This window comes from Barbus barbus, assembly GCF_936440315.1.
Source record: "Barbus barbus genome assembly, chromosome: 41".
Taxonomy (NCBI): domain Eukaryota; kingdom Metazoa; phylum Chordata; class Actinopteri; order Cypriniformes; family Cyprinidae; genus Barbus; species Barbus barbus.
The window spans coordinates 22,991,313-23,013,730 of record NC_136719.1 but is presented as its reverse complement, the minus strand read 5'-3'; the positions used below and the strand labels follow the sequence as shown (position 1 = coordinate 23,013,730).

Sequence of the window (22,418 nt, the reverse complement as noted above, 5' to 3'; positions counted from 1 at the left end):
AAACTGAAGAATCTGCAGGACATGGAGGATTTTTCTGAAGAGCAGGGACTCGTGAACAACCATCACAAAACAAAAAACAGTCGTGGATCATCCAGGTAACCACACATTAAGAACCAAGGGTTCACAAACTTTTGAATGGGGTTATTTTAATCATTTCAGCTACTTTTTTGTCTTGTTGACTAAATGTAAATATATTTTATGTAAAATACCTTACTCAGGACAGTACTAAATAAAAATGAACATGCATTTTGTATTATCTCTCTTATTTTGTTCAAATTACTCACATTTTCACAGATTCTGCATGGGGCTCACAAACTTTCAAGCAGCACTGTATATCTGTGTGGTACGTGCGCCGTCCCATGTGAATTTGAAACTGAAACACCTCTTATAGTCAAGAATGGATGAATCTCACAAAACCTGTCAAGAACATGTCCTGGTCACATTTCTCCAAAGTCAAAACAAAGTAAAGAATTAGTTTTTGATGAGGGTTTCTGACTGAAATATGTATTGTGTATGTGGATGATGTGTATTAATGTGTATGTGACTCTGTATAGGGCTTTTTTTTATTTTATGACCCCAAAATTAATATATTAAATACATTTTGCCCCATGTTGTCATCATCAAAATGCCTAAATGTGTAAAAATTAAGCAAGCTATTAATGCAGTAAACCATAATGTTGTGGCCTAATGGATAGAGGGCTGGACTTGTAACCTGAAGGTCGTGGGTTCGAGTCTCAGGTCCGGTAGGGATTGTAGGTGGGGGAGTGAATAACCAACACTCTCTCCACCCTCAATACCATGACTGAGGTGAGACCCTTGAGCAAGGCACCGAACCCCCAACTGCTCCCCGGGCGCCGCAGCATTGGCTGCCCACTGCTCTGGGTGTATGTTCACTACTGTGTATACACTTGGATGGGTTAAATGCAGAGCACAAATTCCGAGTATGGGTCACCGTACTTGTCCACACACCACTTCCCTTTCCCTAATAGTTATTGTTGTTCTTTCTTTATACTGATCTGATATTCCTAAAAGCTTAGATTTTGAGCTGAAGATTCCTGCTGCCTTAGAGATCTCGTATCTGATGCTGCAGCTAATTAGGTTATTTTACAGCATATGAAGCTACATAATCAGCAATTCACTATGCAAATGTTTCATAACAAGGGCACAGATTTGCACCTTCCATGCAGAATCAATAAATTGTATTAATCCGTTAATGAGCCCACAGGGACTGAATTTAACACCACCAAACCTGCAGAAGCACACAATAAATGTTGCTTTATAAGTAGCGATAGTTTAACTGGGGTGTTAACAAAAACCTGGCAAGATCACATTTCATGCACAAAAAAGAAAAAAGAAAAATCCATCCATTAAGCTTTTTTTCTTTTGCATTATGATATTTTTATGTCATAATTTACCCCTATGAAATCTTATTATTGTAATGCATCTGGACATTTCACTTTTGAGTTTTGTGATTTTCATTATTCTTTTGGTGAATGCATTTCTTTTTTTACTATATTGCATTATTTAAAGGCCATTTAAATAATGCAATTTAATAATATTTTTATATTAAAGGCAATTCTCCATAATGTTAATGTAGTTTTTAAATATTATTATTTCACAATGTATTATGACTATATTTTTTGAAGAGTGAAATATGGCTTGGACATATTCTTGACAGGTTTTTGTGAGATCACCCATGCTGTACCTGAAAAGATGTATATTTGTTAAACGTCTCGCATCTGTTACACATATCACAGGCCTTTATGTTCAAACAACAGCCAAACTGGCATGCTATCAACTGACTTATTTAAACTCTTTCAGCCACAAGACATGACTTTGTTTGTTTCCAGGAAGTGATGTGTGAGAGATTATTGTGTGTTACATGCAGCGTGACCGTAAAACATTTGGGTAGTGCTGCAACATTTGTTTGAAGCCTGTTTGAAGCAATCTGTTGGCACACAGGGGGTTGATTATGGGGTTTGAACACGAAAACCACCTGAAGTCACGTGCTGTTTTTCACACAGAAGGTACAGTAACAAGACGTCACCCTAAAAAAGGAGTTATAGTATTGAATTAACCTCACTTTAGCAATGCATTCTACATTAGAATCAGTGTTTTCTTAAACTCTTAACATCAGTGATGCTTTAGATCATGCAACAGCACATTGTTCTGCAAATTTCTAGGACTTTGTCCTTAATGTTTATCATTTCAACACACTGAGAAGTTGAACTGGGAACCAAGAAGTAATGTGACGTCAGTAGAGATGAGGTAAAACAGGGAAATCGTTCATTAAAACAGGGATGTTACAAGAGCATAACATCATGCTTGTTCCCTCAGAGTCTGTCCTCATTAATACCATATGTTTTAGTTACAAGCCTCTGTTTTAAAGGAAGTACATACAGTAGCTCAGCACACTGAGAGTCAGACCTGAGATGCCGTGAAGGGTGTATCATTTCACTTTATCCTCTTAACTCAAGTTTAAACTGCATTTAAAGGTAAGAGTTTATCAGTTATATCCTACTAGTAATTCAAATGTGGTACTAGATAAGTTATTTAGGATGCTAAATTTAAATTTTATTAAAATGCATTCACTTTTCATACGTGATTGAATTGAAAGTGAACTTGCTTGTTTAACTTGCCTGGCGTTTTTCAATCATCTTTCAACAAGTGAAGTATTTATTGTATGTATCAAAGTGAAAAAAATGTTCAACATGACTGAAGGCAAACGTTGTGCTTTGTAAGAATCTGCATGTGATCCAGAGAGTTTGTAATGACAGACACTTTGCGTTTATGAAACCGTAAGAGTCGCAGGTGACACTGAGTGTTAAAATAGTCTTGCTTCAATTACACTCATCAGTGTGGGCTGGAAATCTAAATTTATATGTGCATTACTGTCACATGAAACACTTAGCAATATATTCCACCGTCACTTGGTGTGATGTTATGCAGTAGTACAGGTGTGCGCTTGTTTGCTTGTTGTAAACTAACCTAAATCTAGTTTTGTTACATATGATTAGTCATAACTGCTGTCTGTTTATGTGAACTCACAGGGTTAACTTTACAATACATGTAGTTTCCTGCTGAAAGTTGTGGAACTTGATTCCATGAAGCTCATTTGGGCTGAACAGTATACTATGCTTTTGTTCAGGCACTCTGCAATTGAATTGAATCTTTCGTTTTCTTTATTTAGTTTATTATAGTAATGTTTGTTGTCTTGTGCATACTTGTAGAATATTTTATTTTAATATACAGGTGTGTATGTATGAATGCATGTGTGTGTGTGTGTTATGAAATATTGTTGCAATTTATAACAGTATTAATATACTTTAAAATGTATTTTTATTCCTGTGATCAAAGCTGAATTTTTAGCATCGTTACTCCAGTCTTCAATGTCACATGATCTTTCAGAAATCATTCTGATATGCTGATTTATTATCAATGTTGGAAACTTTGTTGCTGCTTAAGATTTTTTTAAAACCTGATACTTTTTTCAGAATTTGATGAATAAAAAAAAGAGCTTTTATTTAAAATAGAAATGTTTTGTAACAATGTACACTATCATTCAAAAGTATGGGGTCAGTAAATATTTGTTCCCTCTTTTTTGAAAGAAATTTATATTTTTATTTAGCAAGAATGTGTTGAATTAATTAAAAAGTGACAGTAAAGACTTGTATTGTTAGGAAAGATTTCTGCTGAAATACTGTTTGAAGGAATATTAGCCGTGAGTTTTACAAAATAACCAAGGTGCTTCAACAAAAACCTTCATTTTGTGGAAAACACAGTGCTCAAAATTTGAGAACAGCAACCACTGTAGCATGAAAGAAGATTACATCTAAAATATTTGAGCGTTACAGCTGTCAAAAGTTAGTAGGAAGTGTATAGGCCTTTGCTTTGAATGACTTCAGCAGATGCGCGGCCACAGGACATCACTAGTTTCTCACACTGCGCTGCTGTGATCTCGGTCCACTCTTATTCCACTCTCTTCCATAGTTTGCTAACTGTAGTGGGTCTCTTAGCTGTAAATTTGATGTTCTTTCTGCTGATGAGAGGCTTGGTCACTGCAGACTGGGCATTTGAAGCAAAAAAACAATGGTGTGATAGTGGCTTTGTGAAATTATACCATATAAAACGGCATAAAAACAGCAGACTGGCTGAATGAGAATTCAAATTCACTCTCTGACAGCAGGTGGCGCTCATGAGACAGCAGTTTATGCTAAAATGAAAATGAAAACTTGTTTCCATTCGAATTAAGTAGATTTTTCTGAGCCTACTGGCAGAAATACATACTTTTAATTTTTTTTTTTTATAAATGAACAGTTGCAGAAGCATAGTCGTGACAGAAAGCAATTCAGACAAATTATGACAATGTTGTTATTTATTCAGTCCTGCTTTCTTTGTCACCTCTATGATTTTGTATTTATTCACATTGAAAATCCATCCATTAATTTCCCATGAACTTATCCATACTAGTTCCAGTGAACTATCAGTTATACTGGAATATACAGTATCAGCCAAGACAAGTCTGTTTTTTTTTTTTAAATAGATTTCTAAAGAAAAAACGTAGGTGTTGCTTTTAGATGCAGAATTGCTTGTTGGGTGTTGGGTGGTTGGCAAGGTGTTTTTAGTGCTCCGGTATTTTGAGAGGATGTTAGATCAAATTCTCGTGTCTATATGAAATTGTGGTTTCTAGATATGACTTGGGTCTTTCCTTCAGTGTAAACTTATAGGGTTATTTGCCTCTGTAAAAAATTACATTTATTCATTTAGCAAACGCTTTTATCTAATAAAGCGAATTGTGATTCTGATTACTGAGATATTTGAGATAGATATTTCAGCCAGTTGACTTTTTTTGTTTGAAATCTCTCGGTAAACACTCTCTCTTGTCTCTGCAGCTCATTTAGCAGGCTCCAGGCCTCTCCCATCACAATGGTCATCGAGCTTGACTCTGTCGATCCCAGCCACGCTTTGTTTGAAAGCTTTGTCCAGGCGCAGACATGTAAAGAGACACAGCAGAACTTCATCGAACTCTCCCGCCACCTGGAGGTCGAGCCCAGGGACTACAAGCACTTCTACAGCAAGCTGAAGGACAGACTCAACTACTGGAAAGCCAAAGACCTCTGGCAGAAGATAGACAATAGAGGCGCACATCCGGACTATGAACAGGGCCAGGCATGCCACCAAAACAAGGTACCATAAATGACCTGAGAACTGTTAGATATCTCCATCTATAAAGTTGTTTGACGCTGGGAAATGTAACCCAGTTTCTCTCTCTGTGTTAGTGTTTAGTGCTGGGTGCGGGTCCTTGTGGTCTCAGGACAGCGATTGAATTGGCTCTACTAGGCGCTCAGGTAGTCGTATTGGAAAAAAGAGCGTCCTTCACGAGGAATAACGTCCTGCATCTGTGGCCGTACACCATTCGAGACCTTCTCAACCTCGGTGCAAAGAAATTCTATGGCAGATTCTGCAGTGGATCCATTCATCACATAAGTGAGCATCTATATGTTTTGCTGTTTGTTGTTGTTGTTTTAGTTTACCAAATTAATTAGTCAACGTGAACGACAGTCATAACCAAATTATGCTTCCAAAATGTATTCAAAGACCCAAGGATTTGAGAATATCTGAAATAAATATATGTTTGAAAGAAGTCTCTTATGCTTTCCAAGGCTGCATTTATGTGTTAAAAATAGTCAAAACAGAAATATTGTGAAATTATTACAGTATCAAATAACTGTTTTCTATTTGATTGCTTTGTTTAGTGTAATTTATTCTCGTGATGCCATTCAGAAATCACTCTAATATGCTGATTTGCTGTACAAGAAACATTTATTATTTTTGATGTTAAAATCAGTTGTGCTGCTTAATATTTTTGTAAAAGTGTGATCATTTTTTTCCAGGATTCTTTGATTAAAAATTTCAAAAGAACAGTTTATTTAAAGAAAAAATCATTTGTAATAAATGTCTTTTACTGTCATTTTGATCAATTTCATTGATCAATTTTGAATGAAAGTTTTAATTTACTTAAAGAAAAAATCTTTCTGACCTAAAATTATGGCTGGAGTTTATCAAGATTTGATTGGATTGTGAAATGTTCAAATATATTATTGGTTAATATATTTTCTGGCCTACAGGGACTCCTACAGGCAGGGAAAGTTATTACATTTGATGAAAGATTATGAAAACATCTGTTTAGAATAGTGTGCACTAATGAATTGTTTACAATAGGACCTGGAAAGTGATCAAAGAAAGTTAATATAGTCAAAGTGAAACTTCAAGAAGTTCTTTTCTTATGTATAGCTTAAATTGAGGTATAGTAATGAGGTCTGTGTTTCTCTAGGTATCCGTCAGCTGCAGTTGATTCTGTTGAAACTGGCCCTGATTTTGGGGGTCGAGGTGCACACAGGTGTGACCTTTGAAGATCTGCGGGAACCATCAGGATCCACAGGTACAAACCAGCTTTAGTTGTCATGGGACATTGAAAGATCTGCAGTCGTGTAGATAAACATAACATTTGTCCGTTAACTTTTAGTCTCATATCTCTTTCTTTCTCTCAGGATGGAGGGCTCAGGTGTCTCCTGCGTCCCACACAGCTGCTACTTTTGAGTTTGATGTTTTTATTTCAGCTGGAGGGGGAAGATATGTGCCTGATGGTAAATAAAACATTTACACAGATGAGTGAATTACATGAAAATCACTTTGTACTAAAAGCTTTGAGTATTTTTATTATTTTATCTTTTTATTTTATTATTAAATATTTTTATCTTAAAAATGAATTATTTTATGTTGTAAAAACCCTCCTTATCCAAGTCACTTGTTTATTTATTTATTTATTTTTGAGTTTATAAAACTAATTTTATTTTACTTTATTTTGTAGAATGAAAAAAAAATAGTTTGTAAAATCTATCCTTATCCAAGTCCCTTTGTACAAAATCATTTTTATTTATTTTATTTTATTATTTATTTTGTTTTTAATTAAATGTAATAAGTAAAATTGTTATATTTTTGTAAAAACTTACCTGATCCCTGTCATTTTGTACTAAATACTTTTATTATTTTTTATTATATTATTAAATGCATTTAAATGTATTTATTTTTTTTACTTTTTTTATTTTAATGACACTTTCTCACTGTTGTTTTCCTCATGTTACTTCAGGTTTTAAGATAAAGGAGCTCAGGGGAAAGTTAGCCATCGGTATCACTACAAACTTTGTAAACCGCCACACTAAAAATGAGGCTCAGGTGCAGGAGATCAGCGGCGTGGCCCGAATATACAACCAGAAATTCTTCCAGGCGCTCCAGTCTGAGATCGGTACAGACTCACACAGTTACTTCACCTCACTGAGAATATACCATACACTTTTTCTTTTTGTTCAATTTAGCTATCTATTAACAACAGTTTTGGGTTACACTTTATTTTAAGGTGTCCATTTAAGTACTGAGTAATGTTAATTAACTACATGTACTTACTATAGGGTTAGGGGTTGGCTTAGTGTTACTTGCATGTAATTATGCATAATTAATTGTTATTATAATAGTAAGTACATGTGTAATAAGGACACCTTAAAATAAAGTGTTACCCAGTTTTGTCTCCAAAATATAAAAAGTAAACCCACACACATTTTATTCTCTGTCCTGTCGTTTGTCATGTTTTCCAGGCGTTGATCTAGAGAACATTGTCTACTACAAAGATGATACTCACTATTTTGTGATGACTGCAAAAAAGGGAAGCTTGTTAAAAAAAGGAGTGCTAAAGCAGGTACGACACACAGTGAAACACATTAAAAGGCTTTGAGAATATCTTATAAGACGGCTGAACAGAGCCTAGAAATGCTTGAAAAGAGGCCATGATTTTATCAGCAGAGATGATACTTCAGGCGTGTTTCAACCCATTTCCAGCTCACAATTACACTTACAAACACATTTATCAATCCTCACAGCTATTCTTGTCCTCTTCTGTCACTGTATTCTCCCTGGAATAACTGCAGACAGTTGCTATTTGTGTTCTCTTAGAAATGCAGCCTATATATTTTAGCTCAAAGGGAGTACAAATTAAATGAGTAATATTGTGAAATATTATTACTGGTAAAAATAGCTGTTTTCTATGTAAATATATTGTAAAATGTCATTTATTCCGGTGATGCAAAGCTAAATTTTCCAGTCTTCAGTGTCACATGATCCTTCAGAAATTATTCTAATATGCTGATTTGCTGCATTTCTTATTATTATCAATGCTGAAACAACAGGACTAGCATTAAACCTTTCGTGCTTCTCGTTCTCAGGACTTTTCTGATGCCAATCAGCTGCTCGCACCTGCAAACGTCAACCAGGAGGCCCTGCAGAAGTACGCATACGAGGCTGCTGACTTCTCCACAGATCACATGCTGCCAGACCTGGAGTTTGCGAAGAACTACGCGGGCCATCCAGATGTGGCCATGTTTGACTTCACCTGCATGCACAGGGCAGAGAACGCCTCTCTGGTGAAGGAGAGGAAGGGGAAGAGACTGCTCATCGCGCTGGTGGGAGACTCTCTAGTAGAGGTGTGTTATGAGTCAACAGAGTGCCTGATTATGACATTTGACTGATAATGAAGGCAAATACTATAAGAATTTTTTTTGTACTATTTCAGAACTATATTTTCAATCTGATCTTTCAAAACTACTGCAGTGTCTTTTTTGTTATAATATTTATTATAATAATTTTATTGAAAATTTTATTGTAAACACTGTTTTAAACCGTACAACAGTAAAACAATGTATTGGCCATTATTTTTTTAAATGATGTTTATTTTATTTATTAAAATTCACTCATTCTTCTGCAGCCGTTTTGGCCTCTGGGTACCGGCATTGCTCGTGGTTTCCTGGCTGCGTTTGACACGGCGTGGATGGTCAGGAGTTGGGGAAAACGTGTGCCCCCCCTGGAGGTGTTGGCGGGGAGGTACAATTTACCATTTTTACACCATTTATATTACAAAAAAAAATTATATTTCAAATAAATTGTTCTTTTTATCTTTCTATTTATCAAAGAATCCTTTAAAAAATTATATCAGTTTCTATACACGCATTAAGCAGCACAACTGTTTTCAACATTGATAATAATACGAAATGTTTTGTGTGCAGTAAATCAGTATATTAGAATGATTTCTGAAGGGTCGTGTGACACTGAAGACTGGAGTAATGATGCTGAAAATTCAGCTTTGTATCACAGGAATAAACAACATTAAGTATATTTAAATAAAAAAAATCAGTTATTTTAAATTATAATATTTCACAATATTTTTACTCGATATTTTTGATCAAGTACATGCAGCCTTGGTGATCATAAGAGACTTATTTCAAAAACATTAAAATCTTATCCACCCCAAACTTATGAACTGTATGTATCTATATAAAACGATACAAAATACATGTATGTGTCAGTTAGTACAGTAGTGCTTGATGCTGTGCGTCTCTTTTACAGGGAGAGCGTGTATCAGTTACTCTCTCAAACGACTCCAGAAAACACCAGCAAGAACTACGCCACCTACAGCATCGATCCATCCACACGTTACCCAAACGCCAACCTGTCCTCTATCAAACCCGTGCAGGTCAAACACACAGTCCTAGACGCATGCAAAAGCCGCCTGAAATACTGTAACTAGCAATGGAAGTGTTTTTTTATCATCATAGAGTTTTTAATGAAGACAGTTTGTGTTCAATTTATAGATCAAGCGTCTATATGATATAGAGGGCGGTAAAGCCAACAAAATGATGAAACCTATCATAAAAACTAACCCTAAAAAAGGTAAGTGCCATACGACTTAACTTAGGTACACCTTAACTTACGTATACTTACTATACTTTGTGTATATATACATGACTGTGTGTTATATGTAATATGTATATATATATGTGTGTGTGTATGTGTGTATGTATATATATAGCCATTTCTTGCAATATTGTTTTTAAATAATATGCAGTATATCCGTTAATATATTATCATTATATTACTGTTAACATCTCAAAAATGAACAAGCTCAGACTTTACAGTGAAGTGATGAACTGAATTGGTGTGTTTAGACTCTATCAGGCGTCTGGAGGATCTGCTGTCCTGGTGTCAGAAGAACACCGTAGGGTATGAACATGTGAAGGTGAAAGACCTGAGCGAATCTTGGAGGTCTGGGATGGCTCTCTGCTCTCTCATCCACAACTTCAGACCTGAACTCATGTAAGATCACCTTAACCAACAGCGAACAAGAATATTAGTCTCTGATTAGTCTCAGCCTCAGACGCCACGGACGTTGGCTAAACGTCTGATGCATATGCCACACTTATCTAGAAACACTTCAGGAGTTTCGAAGTCGTCATCGGATTGGTTGAATTATACAGGATTTCCGGGAGACATGTGTGTCGCATTCTTTAACGTTCCGCCTGGAAACAAAAATGCCGTGGCGCCAAACCCCCTCACGAAAGAAGAAAGCCGTCGTGTTTACAACTGTGACGACAAGCGCTTATCAGGATCAACTAAACACTGGATTTTCAAAAGTATGTGAAAAATTTAAGTTTGCGGCATAGAATCTTTAAAATACGTCTGAGAGTCTGTTATTGTGGCGACATTCCCACTCCCCGAAACATGATGCGGCACAAAACGAAACGTGATTGGTTGCTTTACCTGTCAGTCATATGCCCTCTTGGGCAGGCCTTGGCCATTCAAAGCGACCAAAGTTCCCAGACCTTCAGCCGTCAGTCTATGCGAGACTAGTGTCTGATTAAACATGCAGAGCTCAGTTTTGCTTTGAAAAGTTCTTGCTAGATACAGAAAGTTTGAGGTCAATAAGATTTTTTTAAAAAGAAATTACTACTTTTATTCAGCGAGGATGCATTTCGTTGATCAAAAGTGACAGTTAAAAAATTTATAATTTTACAAAAGAGTTCTGTTTCAAACAAATGCTGTTAATCAAAGAATCTTGAAAACAAAATAACAAGGACCCTGCACAGTTTCCAGTACTGGAGTAATGGCTGCTGAAAATTCAGTTTTACCATCACTGAAATACATTGCATTTTAAAATATATTCCAAAAGAAAACATTTATTTCTATTTGTAATATCATTTCACTATAGTATTGTTTTTTTACTGTATTTTGGATCAAATAAATGCAGCCTTGGTGAGCAGAAGAGACTTTTGTCAAAAAACATTACTAACCCCAAACTTTTGAAGATAGATAGATAGATAGATAGATAGATAGATAGATAGATAGATAGACCTATAATACCTGCAACAGTAAAGAAATGCAAATGATATGCATGTTTTCCTCTCTTTCAGTGACATGTCTTCTCTAGATGAATATAATTTCACCGGGAACAATAAGTTGGCCTTTGGCCTGATGGAGAGAGAGTTTGGCATCACTCCTGTCATGCGTGCCAGTGAAATGACCGCCTGCGGGAAAATCGACCAGCTGTCTATGGTCGTCTACCTCACACAGATACGCAACGCTCTCACTGAGAAACATACACCAGCAGGTAATCAAGGCCATTTCTGGAGGCATTCATAACTTTGAAATACACTTTTACTGATTGTCTGAAATATATAATACAATATATTGGTTGTATCTACATTGCTTATTCAGTCTCAGCCCTTTTGCCTTTAAGACTTGTACAGTATCTGTATTTTACAATTACTTCTGTTATGACTGGCAAACCTATGCATACTGGCATAGTTCACACAGCTGTTTTTTTTTTGTAGTGTGGATTACAGATAAATTGTTGTAATAAAAAATTACAAAAGGTAAATTTTTGTGAGTAAAGGCAGTCATACACTACTGATTGAAAGTGTAGGGTCTGTGAGATTTATATATATATATTTGAAGTCTTTTCTGCTCATCAAGGCTGCATTTGTTTTATCCAAAATAAAGCAATATTACAAAATATTATTACAATTTCTGATTTTTCAGCATCATTACTCCAGTCTTCAGTGTCACATGATCCTTCATAAATCATTCTAATATGCTGATTTGCAATTGTTATAAATGTTGAACACAACAAAAAAATAAATTCTTTGATTGGCAAGTTCACAAGAACCATATTTATTTGAAGCAATAGAATCTTTAGTAATTATAAATGCCTTAACTTTCACTTTTGATCAATTTAATTCATCATTGCGGAATCAAAATATTTATTTCTTTAAAAAAAAAAAAAAAAATCTTACTGACCCCAGATTTATGAACCGTAGTGTATGTTAACATGTTGTGACAAAATTGTCGTGATTTCTCAACTGTGAATTTTCAGCTTTGTTTCAATGCACGATCTGTATCAAAATTCAGGGGAAAAAAGTCATTTCCCGAGCATCAAAGAGAAACAGGCTAATGAATGTCCTAGCACACATAATAGCATCTTCATAACCGCCTGAAATCAGGTCAGCTGTCTCTTTAAGACCCCTTCCCAGCATGCACTGCTGTGAATGGGCAGTATTCTGCTGTAGTCTGCAGCAGTAAATGCACTCAGCTGGGGAGAAATCAGCAGCTTATGGGAGATTGGGTGGGAGTGGATGTCAGTCCAGCCTCGACACGCACTGCTCTGAGACGGATTACAAAACGCCATCTGCAGAAGAGGAGTCGCAGCCATTAAAGGGGCTTTAGAGAGCAGGATTGAGCGTTTAGTTGTTGGATGCTGTGTTTGGGAGGGGATCTCACACAGATGTGCTCCAGGTTGAGCTGTCACTCACGCAGGCTGTGGATGTGTGTATTCTGGGGAAGGGGGTGGGATCCGATACAGCTCATCTCTAACACGATACTGCAAACCGCATATTGAATGTGACAACTCGTATTTGGTCCAGTTTAAAGGGTAGGAAGTTATTTTATTATTTATTCATGTGATTATTTATTATTGTTTTATTTTACTTTGCATTCATTTTTATATATTGCTAAAGCCATCCAGCGAATTGCATCTAAAATGCACAGTTTATGTAAGATTATTCTGGATTATGAAAGAGATTATAAATAACGCTTTTCTTCTTCAATTATGCATGTATGATATGGTTAATGATGTTCAGGATTTAAAGACATTTTAAGACATTGTTTAATTTACAATTCACAATGTTTGCACTACATTTATTTTAAATAAATTTATTTTATAATTTTTTAATGATTAATTATTAAAATTAAGAATATTTTAAAATTTATTTTTTAACTACATGTGAAATACAATGTTTTTATTATTATTATTATTATTTTGTTATTGCTTATTAATATATTTATTTTTGTATTTGTTTTGTTTTATTTTAAATCTAAAATATGCTTTTAAGATTTTGCTATTTTTATTTTGCTTATTAATATTTATTTATTTATATGTTTACATTTTGTATTACACACACACACACACACACACACACACACACACACACACGTATATGAGGCTGGGACATATACGCAGAGGCTGGGACCCGGGCATGGCACAGGGGTTATACGGGCCCCCTGAAACACAGACAGAAAACTTGATGTATAGCTCACACATACTTACACACATTCATATGAAACTCGGTACACATATAGAACTCATTGAGCCGAACAACTTTTGCGCTGCATGTCATAGGCTCCGCCCAACAGGAAGTTGGCTGTTCAGGGCTGTTTAAAAAGCTCATGCTCTGGAATTTGATATAGTCCTCCCAGGATTTCCAACAGATGAGCACCATTTTTGATATCTCGAATGGTTTGCCCGTGGCGAGGCAATGAAGTTATGGCGAGAATTGAGAGACAGGAAGTGTTTAATAAAGTTTTCATACATTGTCTGATTTTGATCAAACTTCAGTGGTTTGTTTGTGGTATGATGCCAATCGCATCAATGCGACAATTATGAGTCAAAGTTATAGCGCCACCAAATGACAGCAGGAAGTGTCTCATTTTCAAAATGCTTTGAATTCAGCATCTTATTTTTACTCGATTTGCTTCAAACTTCATCAGAATAATGTCAAAACACGGCCGATGTAAAATTGTGAAGGGAATATTGATATCTAGAATACTGTTGCCATGGCAACGTGTTAAACTTCAATATTCTATTCCGGTGATTTTGAGGCAGATAACATGATTAGAATTTCATAAAACTCAACACACATATCAGTATTAATGATAGTTAGACACTGGCAAAAGCTCATAAACGGGCGTGGAAGAGGCACTCTATAGCGCCACCTTTTGACAAAACATGGGGGGTTAGTTTTAGCTACAGTCACCAAACTTGGTACATACATTGTTCTCATCAAGCCGGGCAACTTTCTAATTTACACTCATTAGCTACGACCAACAGGAAGCCGGTTATGTTTGCTTGAATGTCAATTTTTGGGGAAATCAGGCTGTGAATTAATGCATACTTCTCAGAGGAGAATTATACTAAACAAACCAAACTTTGTCTACATGATGCCAAAACATTGAGGAACTTAAAATGCGAACAGATTTTGGATATCTTCAACGGTGTTGCCCTGGCAATTTATTAAATTAACAGTCTTTCACAGTCTTGATGGTTTGGATTAACCCTTTAATTCCTGTATCCCTTAAAACCAGACTGCCAGAGGGTTACTGTAAATGCATGTGCTCGCTGTGCACCGTTTTCTTGTTGCACTGACGGTTTGGGCCCGCCATCGCTGCTTGCGATAAGTTTATTATTTATATGTATATGTATGCCCTTTCTCTGAGTTATTGAATTACAGTGTTTCTGGTTTTGCTGCAGTATGAAAAGCTTAAATAATAGATCATGTTTTTGGACATGTTATATATACATAATGTCTTTTTTTATGATTGTTGGTCATTATTTGTGGTTTGCAAATATATTTAATCATTTTGACTTTTACATAACATTTTTATTTCTTTGCCACATTCATGCAGCTGTATTTTGCATCATTTATTTGCATCTCACTATTTTCACTCCTCTTGTCTTCCTCAGAACGCTCCAACAGCCTCTTGCCCAACATCAAGACCTTCTCGCTGTCCAGAACCCGCTCGGCCGCCTTCTTCCTCAACACGCTCAAGCGCAACTCCATCCAAAGACGCAAGGTACACAAACACCTGCCTGTTATCATGTACATGTATTGTTGACATTGTAGCAGTGGTGCCTGTCAAAGGTCATGTGTAGTGTGTTGGATTAAATAGAGCATGAAGCCATGTGCAATCGCTATCGTAACGAACCACAACTAAACGCCCCCGTTACACACACAGCTGTTGCCAAAGCTAATTACTCCCATGCTGTCGCCACAATGAGGAAGTTAAACGAATGATAAGAGGACGAGACAAAAAGGATGCTATAGTTTGCTTGCTGCGTGTTTGTGGTGCAGGATTGTTTATTTCTGTCGATCTGCTGTCGCCACATTACGTAACCTGAGCTGTAAATGAGATCATGTGACCCGTGTCTCTCAGGACCGACTGGCATCGGAGAAAGGACCAAGACAGCAGAAGATGAAGGAGAAAGAGGAGGAGAAGAATGCGAAAGAAGAAATGGTAAGTGGAGAAATCTAGTTTCTCAATCAAACAGTGCAGTAGTGTTGTTGCAATGCAGTTAACGCCTGTTAGGGGTGAAGACAGATATTCTGTTGTTATTTCTGCGATTGAACACAAATGATGTGCAGACCTATAGATATGGGTGGCTTAATTATGTATCAGGCTTAAAATGAAGAAATATTCTCTCAGATCAGGATTAGAAATGACAAAACCTCTGAAAGTGACTGAAAGTGACAAAAATATTTGGACAGAAAAACCCATCTGTAATGAATTTATTTTTGTATTAATTAATGTTTTTTAAACATTAAATGTTTAAGCTTATGTTTAATAATACATTTTTAATATATTTTATTTAATGTGTCTTTTAAAATGCTCCCAGCATTTCTAAAAATGTAAAACTGCAGTTAGATGAAAAATGACAGATTTGATCTGATAAAATCATAATGGTTCACAAAGAGAATTTCAAATTTTCAAATTTCAAATGCCTTGTAAATCGTAAAGATAAAAAAATATTGCAAGTAAATTTATTCCAGGGGGCAAATATTCCTCCCTAGTTAAAAAAAAAAAAAAGAGTAAATTCTTGTAATGCATTGCTCCATAGTAATTATATGTGCAGTATCTTAAACTTGTCTAATTAATGTCTAATTGTCCAGCCTGTTGTGCCCATGGCCTCATCAGAGGCTGGCAGCAGTGAGCTCTGTTATTTCTGCAACAAGCATCTATACGTGCTGGAGAGAGGAAGTGCTGAGGGCAAGTTCTTCCATCGCAGTTGTTTCAATTGTTATCAATGTGGCTCCACTCTGCGGCAGGGCGGATACACTTTTCACTCCAACACGGGTAAGCCTGGGATACATGGTCATGCCAAAATAATCCCTAATATAATATAAATATAAAATATAAAAATATATAAAAATAATATAAAATATATAATATATTATATTAGTTTTATATATAATATATAAAACTAATATAAAAGTCCCTAATATAAATTTGATTTATATTTTATTTTATTATTTTTATTTTATTTTACTTTATTATACCTCATTTTATTTTACATTATTGTACTTCATTTAATTTTATTCTATTTTTTTTTATTTAATTTTAATTTAATTTTTTAATTTTTTTTTTTTTTGACCTTATTATACTTTATTTTATTTATACTTCATACTTTATTATTATTTTATTATACTTCATTTTATTTAGCTTTATTATACATAATTTTATTTTACCTTATTATACTTTTTTATTTTACTTTATTTTTTATTAATACTTTATTTATTTTTATTTTATTTTTGTAGATCAACGAGTAACAGAGTAGGTAAAAGTAAGCCTAAATACGTATATAATTTTTCATAATTTCTGAACTATATATATATATATATGTATATACATATGTCAGTATTGATTTTTTTTAAATATATATTTATTATGTTACATAATGCAATTTATTTGATTATTTATCATGCACGTGTTTCTCATCTGCTGTCATAAGGACTGAAACATCTTGATGTTATATAAATTATTACATAAGCTTTTAAAGCTATTCATAACTTGCACAGTGTGGAATGCTGTTTTATTAGGTTCTAATTATTACAACACTTAAATTAAATTACAATCAACCACCTATGCAGCCCTTCAAAAAGAGATCTTCTGAAATGATCCTGCTTGTGGGGCTTGTTCAATAATTTACCCCTTGTCTAAAAAAAGCGTGTACATCAGTGTTACAGCCCTTGATATTAACAGTCCAGAACATGTTGAATTTGATTTGTCTTCAGGGAGATTCTACTGTGAGCTGCACTCAGCAGCTGAGGAAGAGGAGGGGGATGAAGGTCACAGAGGCTCACAGGTATGAATAACATCAGAGCTAATGAGACGCTTGATTGCCTCCTATTTACTGTCGGATCTCTTGTGAGGATACTGGAAAGATATTGCTCAGAGATTGTGTGGAGCATAATAACTTTCGTTATTAAGCCATAGTTCTATAGTTCATATACGCAAAAATAGATATGAAATTGATTTATTTGGACTTGATACCATAGTAATAGTTTTTTCTCAGGTCCAATTTTTTATCATTTTAATAATGATCATAGTGCAAACATAAAGAGATAGGTTGAGCTGTTATGTGTGTAAGTTTCGTTAAATATGTTATGATGGTATGATAGACAGATGGTCTTTTTCTTCACTAAGATATATTGAGTTATTTCTTATGAAACAACATATGATGACGAGAACTAATGTGGGTCAGCTGCTGTGTCAGGGAAAGCATGTCCTTTCCTCTCCTGCTCTTGTGCAGAAGGGTGTTTAACGCTGAGATTGTGCTGTGAATAAGTTTCTGTGGAGTGTGTGTGTGTGTGTGTGTGTGTGTGTGTGTGAAGAGGGCGTCTGTGTAAAGTAATGCTTGTGGGATTGGATTCTAGTGGTTGGTCATAAGACTCCTCAGAGCTGATACAGTTTTCTGTGAGCTTCTGATGTTTTTTGCAGTCACAGCTGTATGATTTAAAGACAGGCCGTTTTAGTACTACTCATTTTAAAGCAACATAATGCTAATGCACAACTGAAGATGAGAATCCTTAGCAAGTCTGCTTTCCAATTGTACATACTTCATGTGCATTATTGTGTTAAGGTGCGGGGGTGTGTTATATTGACAATTTAATTAATATCTTCATATTTTTGTATTTTTTCAATAATGATAATTATTAAACAATATTTTGCTTTCGTAACTTGAATTATGGTTACATTCTTAATATGCTTCATCACGCAGTGAATGCTTTTGGACTCTCGATGTGTTTTTGTTAGTTTTTTGCATATACACACATGATAATGTCAGTTCGCACATTGTTAAAACAGTTGCGATATTATTGTAGACAATACATATCGCACACTCTTTCACATTTACTGCTATTCTGCAAAATTTCAGTTAAAATTGAGGCATTTCAACAGGATTTCATGCAACCAGGAGTTTTGCATGCGGGCAAAAGATTTTCCCACAAGGATTTTGAATCGATTAAAGATGGTTATGCATATTAATCAACAGAAAGCTGCTTGATTTGAAATGTCTTTGTGAGCAATGCTATACTATTGCCAATAATGGTTGACTGATATATTGCCACAGCCGAAAAAATCACTTAAATTTACAGTGTTATAACATTTTAATACATATTTATTTTCAAATTAATATAATTTACTAAATATTGTGTAATATAAATATGAACTTTATTTCAGAAATTGTGTTTGTAAAAAAAAAAAAAAAAGAAGCTTTTTCATTATTAAATTATGTTAAGTTAATGACATTTTACTTCTTATTAGCCTTTAGTCTTTTTAGTGGTTTAGTAATTTTTTTCTAGGACACTAAGTCATGATGTGTATCTCTAAGTACAAATAATAAAAACAGTCAGTTAGTAACCTAGTCTCACTGTTAGTTGTAAGCTGTATATGTCATTAAAGTTATTAGTTTAAAATCAAACTGATCGGATTGTTTTTGATTCATTAAAGAATCTTGAAAAATGTTTTACAAATGTTTCCACAAAAATACTGTGTTTTCAACATTGATAATAAGAAATGTTTCTTGAGCAGCAAAGCAACATATTAGAATGATTTCTGAAGGAAAATGTGACGCTGAAGTAATGTTGCTGAAAATTCAACTTTGCAGTACAAATATAAATAATTTTTTAAAATAAATCCACATAGAGACCAGTTATTTTAAATTGCAATAATATCTCACTGTTTTTATTGTATTTTCTATCAAATAAATGCAGTCTTGATGAGCATAAGAGACTTTCAAAATATTTAAAAAATCATACCGACCACTAACTTTTGAACAGTAGTACATATGAATTGTATTTTGACACATGTCTGTGTCTAAAACCATTTCGCAGTGTAACAGTTCACACACTTGCACAAAATATGTCTGTTCCAAAATATCATGATAATGTTATGTTTTTCCATTTTCTAGAATCAAATCGAAAATGGCCTTAATGAGGAGGATGAAAAGGAGAAAAATGGTAAAACAGTGGAGATTTCATCCCCACCTCCACACGTCTCTGTAAGACGGAAGGGCTCATACAAGATCTCCGTTGACCCTGACTTTGAAGAATCGACTGAGTGTCTCACTCTCACAGAGCAAGAAGACCAACCCCCATCCAAGTCTCATGAATCGAACAAACCCCCAGAGCTCAATCCAGAGAGCACATGCATCGAGAACCAACAAAATAACAGCAGTCCGTCCGTTCCAGTGCCAGCCCCCCGGTCGTCCAGAGCTCCACTCCCAAAACCTCGCACTGTCCATAACGTGGTGCCTCAACCTTCAAATACCCCCGAGGAACCGGAGCAGAACCAAGAGGAAACTCCGGAATCCAAACCGTCGCTGCGTAAACTTCAACTGAGCGAAGAGGAGAAGGCTGACCTGCTCAGCCAGGATTCAGACTCGGAGACGCCCGCCTCGTCTTCTGCCGCCTCCACCTCCTCTTCCTCCAAGCAGCACGAAGCAGGTGAGGAGGAGGGCTACTGGAGCGGAGGCACCGCGACCGGCGTGAGCTTGCGGGACCAGCGGAACCGGCGCTGCATGAGAAGGAAGAGTGAACCGCCACCTTCCGCACACTCGCAACACGGAAAGTTGCGCTCCAAGTTTTCCCCGTGGAATCTGTCTTCACCTCGACTGCAGCAGCGCTTCAGCGTCCTCAGAGTCGCACCTCCAGGTTAGGAGTCAACATTTTTGGTAGTCAAGTCAACTTTATTTAGATAGCGCTTTATACAATACAGATTGTTTCAAAAGCTTCAGAGTTAATAAGCAGGACTTTGTTAAAATTCTGTTAACAGACTTGTGTAAAAATAGCAAACTTCTTCAAATATGAGACAAAGTCAAATTCTGCTGTAAAGCAGCTCTAAAAGAAAAGACAATAGTTCAATAAAATAAAATAAAAGCAATTTGGCCTAAAATCTTGTGATTATCTATCAACGTGACTAATAAAATGTAATAAAATATTATTATTATTATTGTTGTTGTTGTTGTTACATTTGTTGATAAGTATTATTATTATTAATAATAATATTGTCTAAGTATTAAAGAAAATGACTAGTAAATAGTATTTAATAAAATAATACAGTAATAATTAGAATATTTACAGTACAGCTGTACTATACAATGCTAATATTTATTTCTGTCTTAATTTTCAAACCATCAAGCTTTAGTTTTGGTGGAAAACTGCTGAAAACACCAGCTGGTAGACTGATCAAAAGAGTAATTATTTGATATAAAAATGAAAGAAAAGACAAAAACAAATTTTATTCATCCTCAACTAAATCCTGTTTCAAACTAGTATGAGTTTCTTTCTTCTCTTGAACACAAAAGAAGATTGTGAAGAATAGCTGGTACCCATTGACTTCCATTGTATTTTTTTTAAATCAATGGCTACCAACATTGTTTACATTTAATCATTTAGCATGTTTAGAATGCCTTTTTGTGTTCAACAGAAGAAAGAAACTCATACAGGTTTGGAAACAACTTGAGGCTTGGTAAATGATGATAAAATGATGAAATTTTCATTTTTGGGTCAATTATGAAACAAATTAAATTCAGCTATAAAGCAGCTCCACAGAATACAATAATGTTTAAGTTTTGTTCTCATTCAGTGTCAGTGAAGCCAAATCAAAAATATTACTGAGTATTATTATGTGTACTAATATCTTTTAGTACTGAACATCTCTAGGTTAAGATTCATTTTTAGTAGCTGATTTTGCTATGATTTTTATTAGAACGAGCTCAACCAGATCATTATGTATCAGAAGACGATAACGAAGGTGTTGACGATGAGGAGAATGAAGAGGATCTTCAAGGAGAAGACCATTATTTGGATTGCAAGGTGAGGTAGTATTCAAAGTGGTATTTGTAGTACTAGAGGAACGGCCCTAGGTTTGGTCAGAAGGCCAAATTTGTATGCATGACATTTTCTACAAACAAGAAGAATATGCAGTTATTTTGTTGATACTTGAGCATGACTGCCCAGAATAGAAACTTGATTATGATGCCACTTCATGAACAAAGGCTGGATGATTTGGGGAAAATATCTGATAAAAATTTGGACTGGGGTTTAAAATGTAAAACCTTCCACCTTTGCTATGCTTTTTTGTACGGCTGCATAATTTGGCCAAACATTTTGTGATTATGTGACGTGATCAATATGACTATTATTATTATTACTATTAAATGCAGATATTAAGCCAAATAAGTAAAGTCAAGTCAATATTATTTGTATAGTGCTTTTAACCATGCAAGTTTTGTCAAAGCAGGTTTACATCGGCTTGATATAAAGCTGGGTGGCGTTACAGTATTTAGACGGGGAAATAGTTTGTTGAAATAGTGTCATTCTCCTCTGGCCAGACAAAATCAGCAGTTTAAATCTAGGCTAAAGCAGAATCAGATTGTACAAAGGACTCATCTGGTTCCTGTGGTCTTGTCCCGATGGCCGTCTTGGATACAGGGTCTTCACTGGGGATCAGTCTCTGGGGCTCATCTAGGTGTCCTGGCTGTAGAGGTCATCTCTAGGTGCTGATCCACCATCTGATCTGGATACAGTCTGGATCTGGGTGGCTACGGTGACCTCGGAATAAGAAAGAAACAGACTAATATTAGCGTAGATGCCATTCTTCTAACAATGTAACAAGAACATCAGGTGTTTTGGGAAGTGTTTCCGGTTCCGGTTGACCTAATTAATGCAGCCTAACAATCCTTTACAGGATTTGAATTATAGAAATGCGATAGTGTATTATGTGTAAACCAGGTTAAAGAGATGGGTCGTTAATCTAGATTTAAACTGAGTGTGTCTGCTTCCCGCAGTGGATTTTGATATTCTAGGTATTATCAAATGGCCAGAGTTTTGAGATCGCAGCGGACGTGAAGGACTATAATGCGATAAGAGCTCACTCAAATACTGAGGTGCCAAACCATTCAGGGCTTTAGCAAGATCTTAAAA

The 22,418-nt window shown here is 35.4% G+C and overlaps 1 protein-coding gene across 6 annotated transcripts in view; it reads left to right on the top strand.

Moving 5' to 3' along the window:
• The window catches only part of LOC306860169 (F-actin-monooxygenase mical1-like), a 359,843-nt gene that overhangs the window by 2,172 nt on the left and 335,253 nt on the right, over nt 1-22,418 (top strand). For 3 of the 6 annotated variants that reach the window (XR_013783365.1, XM_079401731.1, XM_079401729.1), the window contains exons 1-19: nt 2,214-2,495; nt 4,893-5,187; nt 5,280-5,487; nt 6,335-6,442; nt 6,552-6,647; nt 7,151-7,306; nt 7,653-7,753; nt 8,277-8,534; nt 8,816-8,931; nt 9,454-9,580; nt 9,699-9,777; nt 10,053-10,200; nt 11,295-11,491; nt 14,900-15,009; nt 15,370-15,450; nt 16,104-16,287; nt 17,226-17,296; nt 19,403-20,144; nt 21,202-21,308. Coding sequence is in view for 4 of the 6 variants with exons in the window: in XM_079401731.1 (XP_079257857.1) it covers nt 4,927-5,187; nt 5,280-5,487; nt 6,335-6,442; nt 6,552-6,647; nt 7,151-7,306; nt 7,653-7,753; nt 8,277-8,534; nt 8,816-8,931; nt 9,454-9,580; nt 9,699-9,777; nt 10,053-10,200; nt 11,295-11,491; nt 14,900-15,009; nt 15,370-15,450; nt 16,104-16,287; nt 17,226-17,296; nt 19,403-20,144; nt 21,202-21,308 (3,150 nt within the window). In the remaining 2 variants the exon portion in view is untranslated. Of the gene's footprint in view, nt 1-2,213; nt 2,496-4,892; nt 5,188-5,279; nt 5,488-6,334; nt 6,443-6,551; nt 6,648-7,150; nt 7,307-7,652; nt 7,754-8,276; nt 8,535-8,815; nt 8,932-9,453; nt 9,581-9,698; nt 9,778-10,052; nt 10,201-11,294; nt 11,492-14,899; nt 15,010-15,369; nt 15,451-16,103; nt 16,288-17,225; nt 17,297-19,402; nt 20,145-21,201; nt 21,309-22,418 lie in introns of those variants that run through there. The other 3 variants (XR_013783364.1, XM_079401732.1, XM_079401730.1) reach the window with 1 other exon arrangement.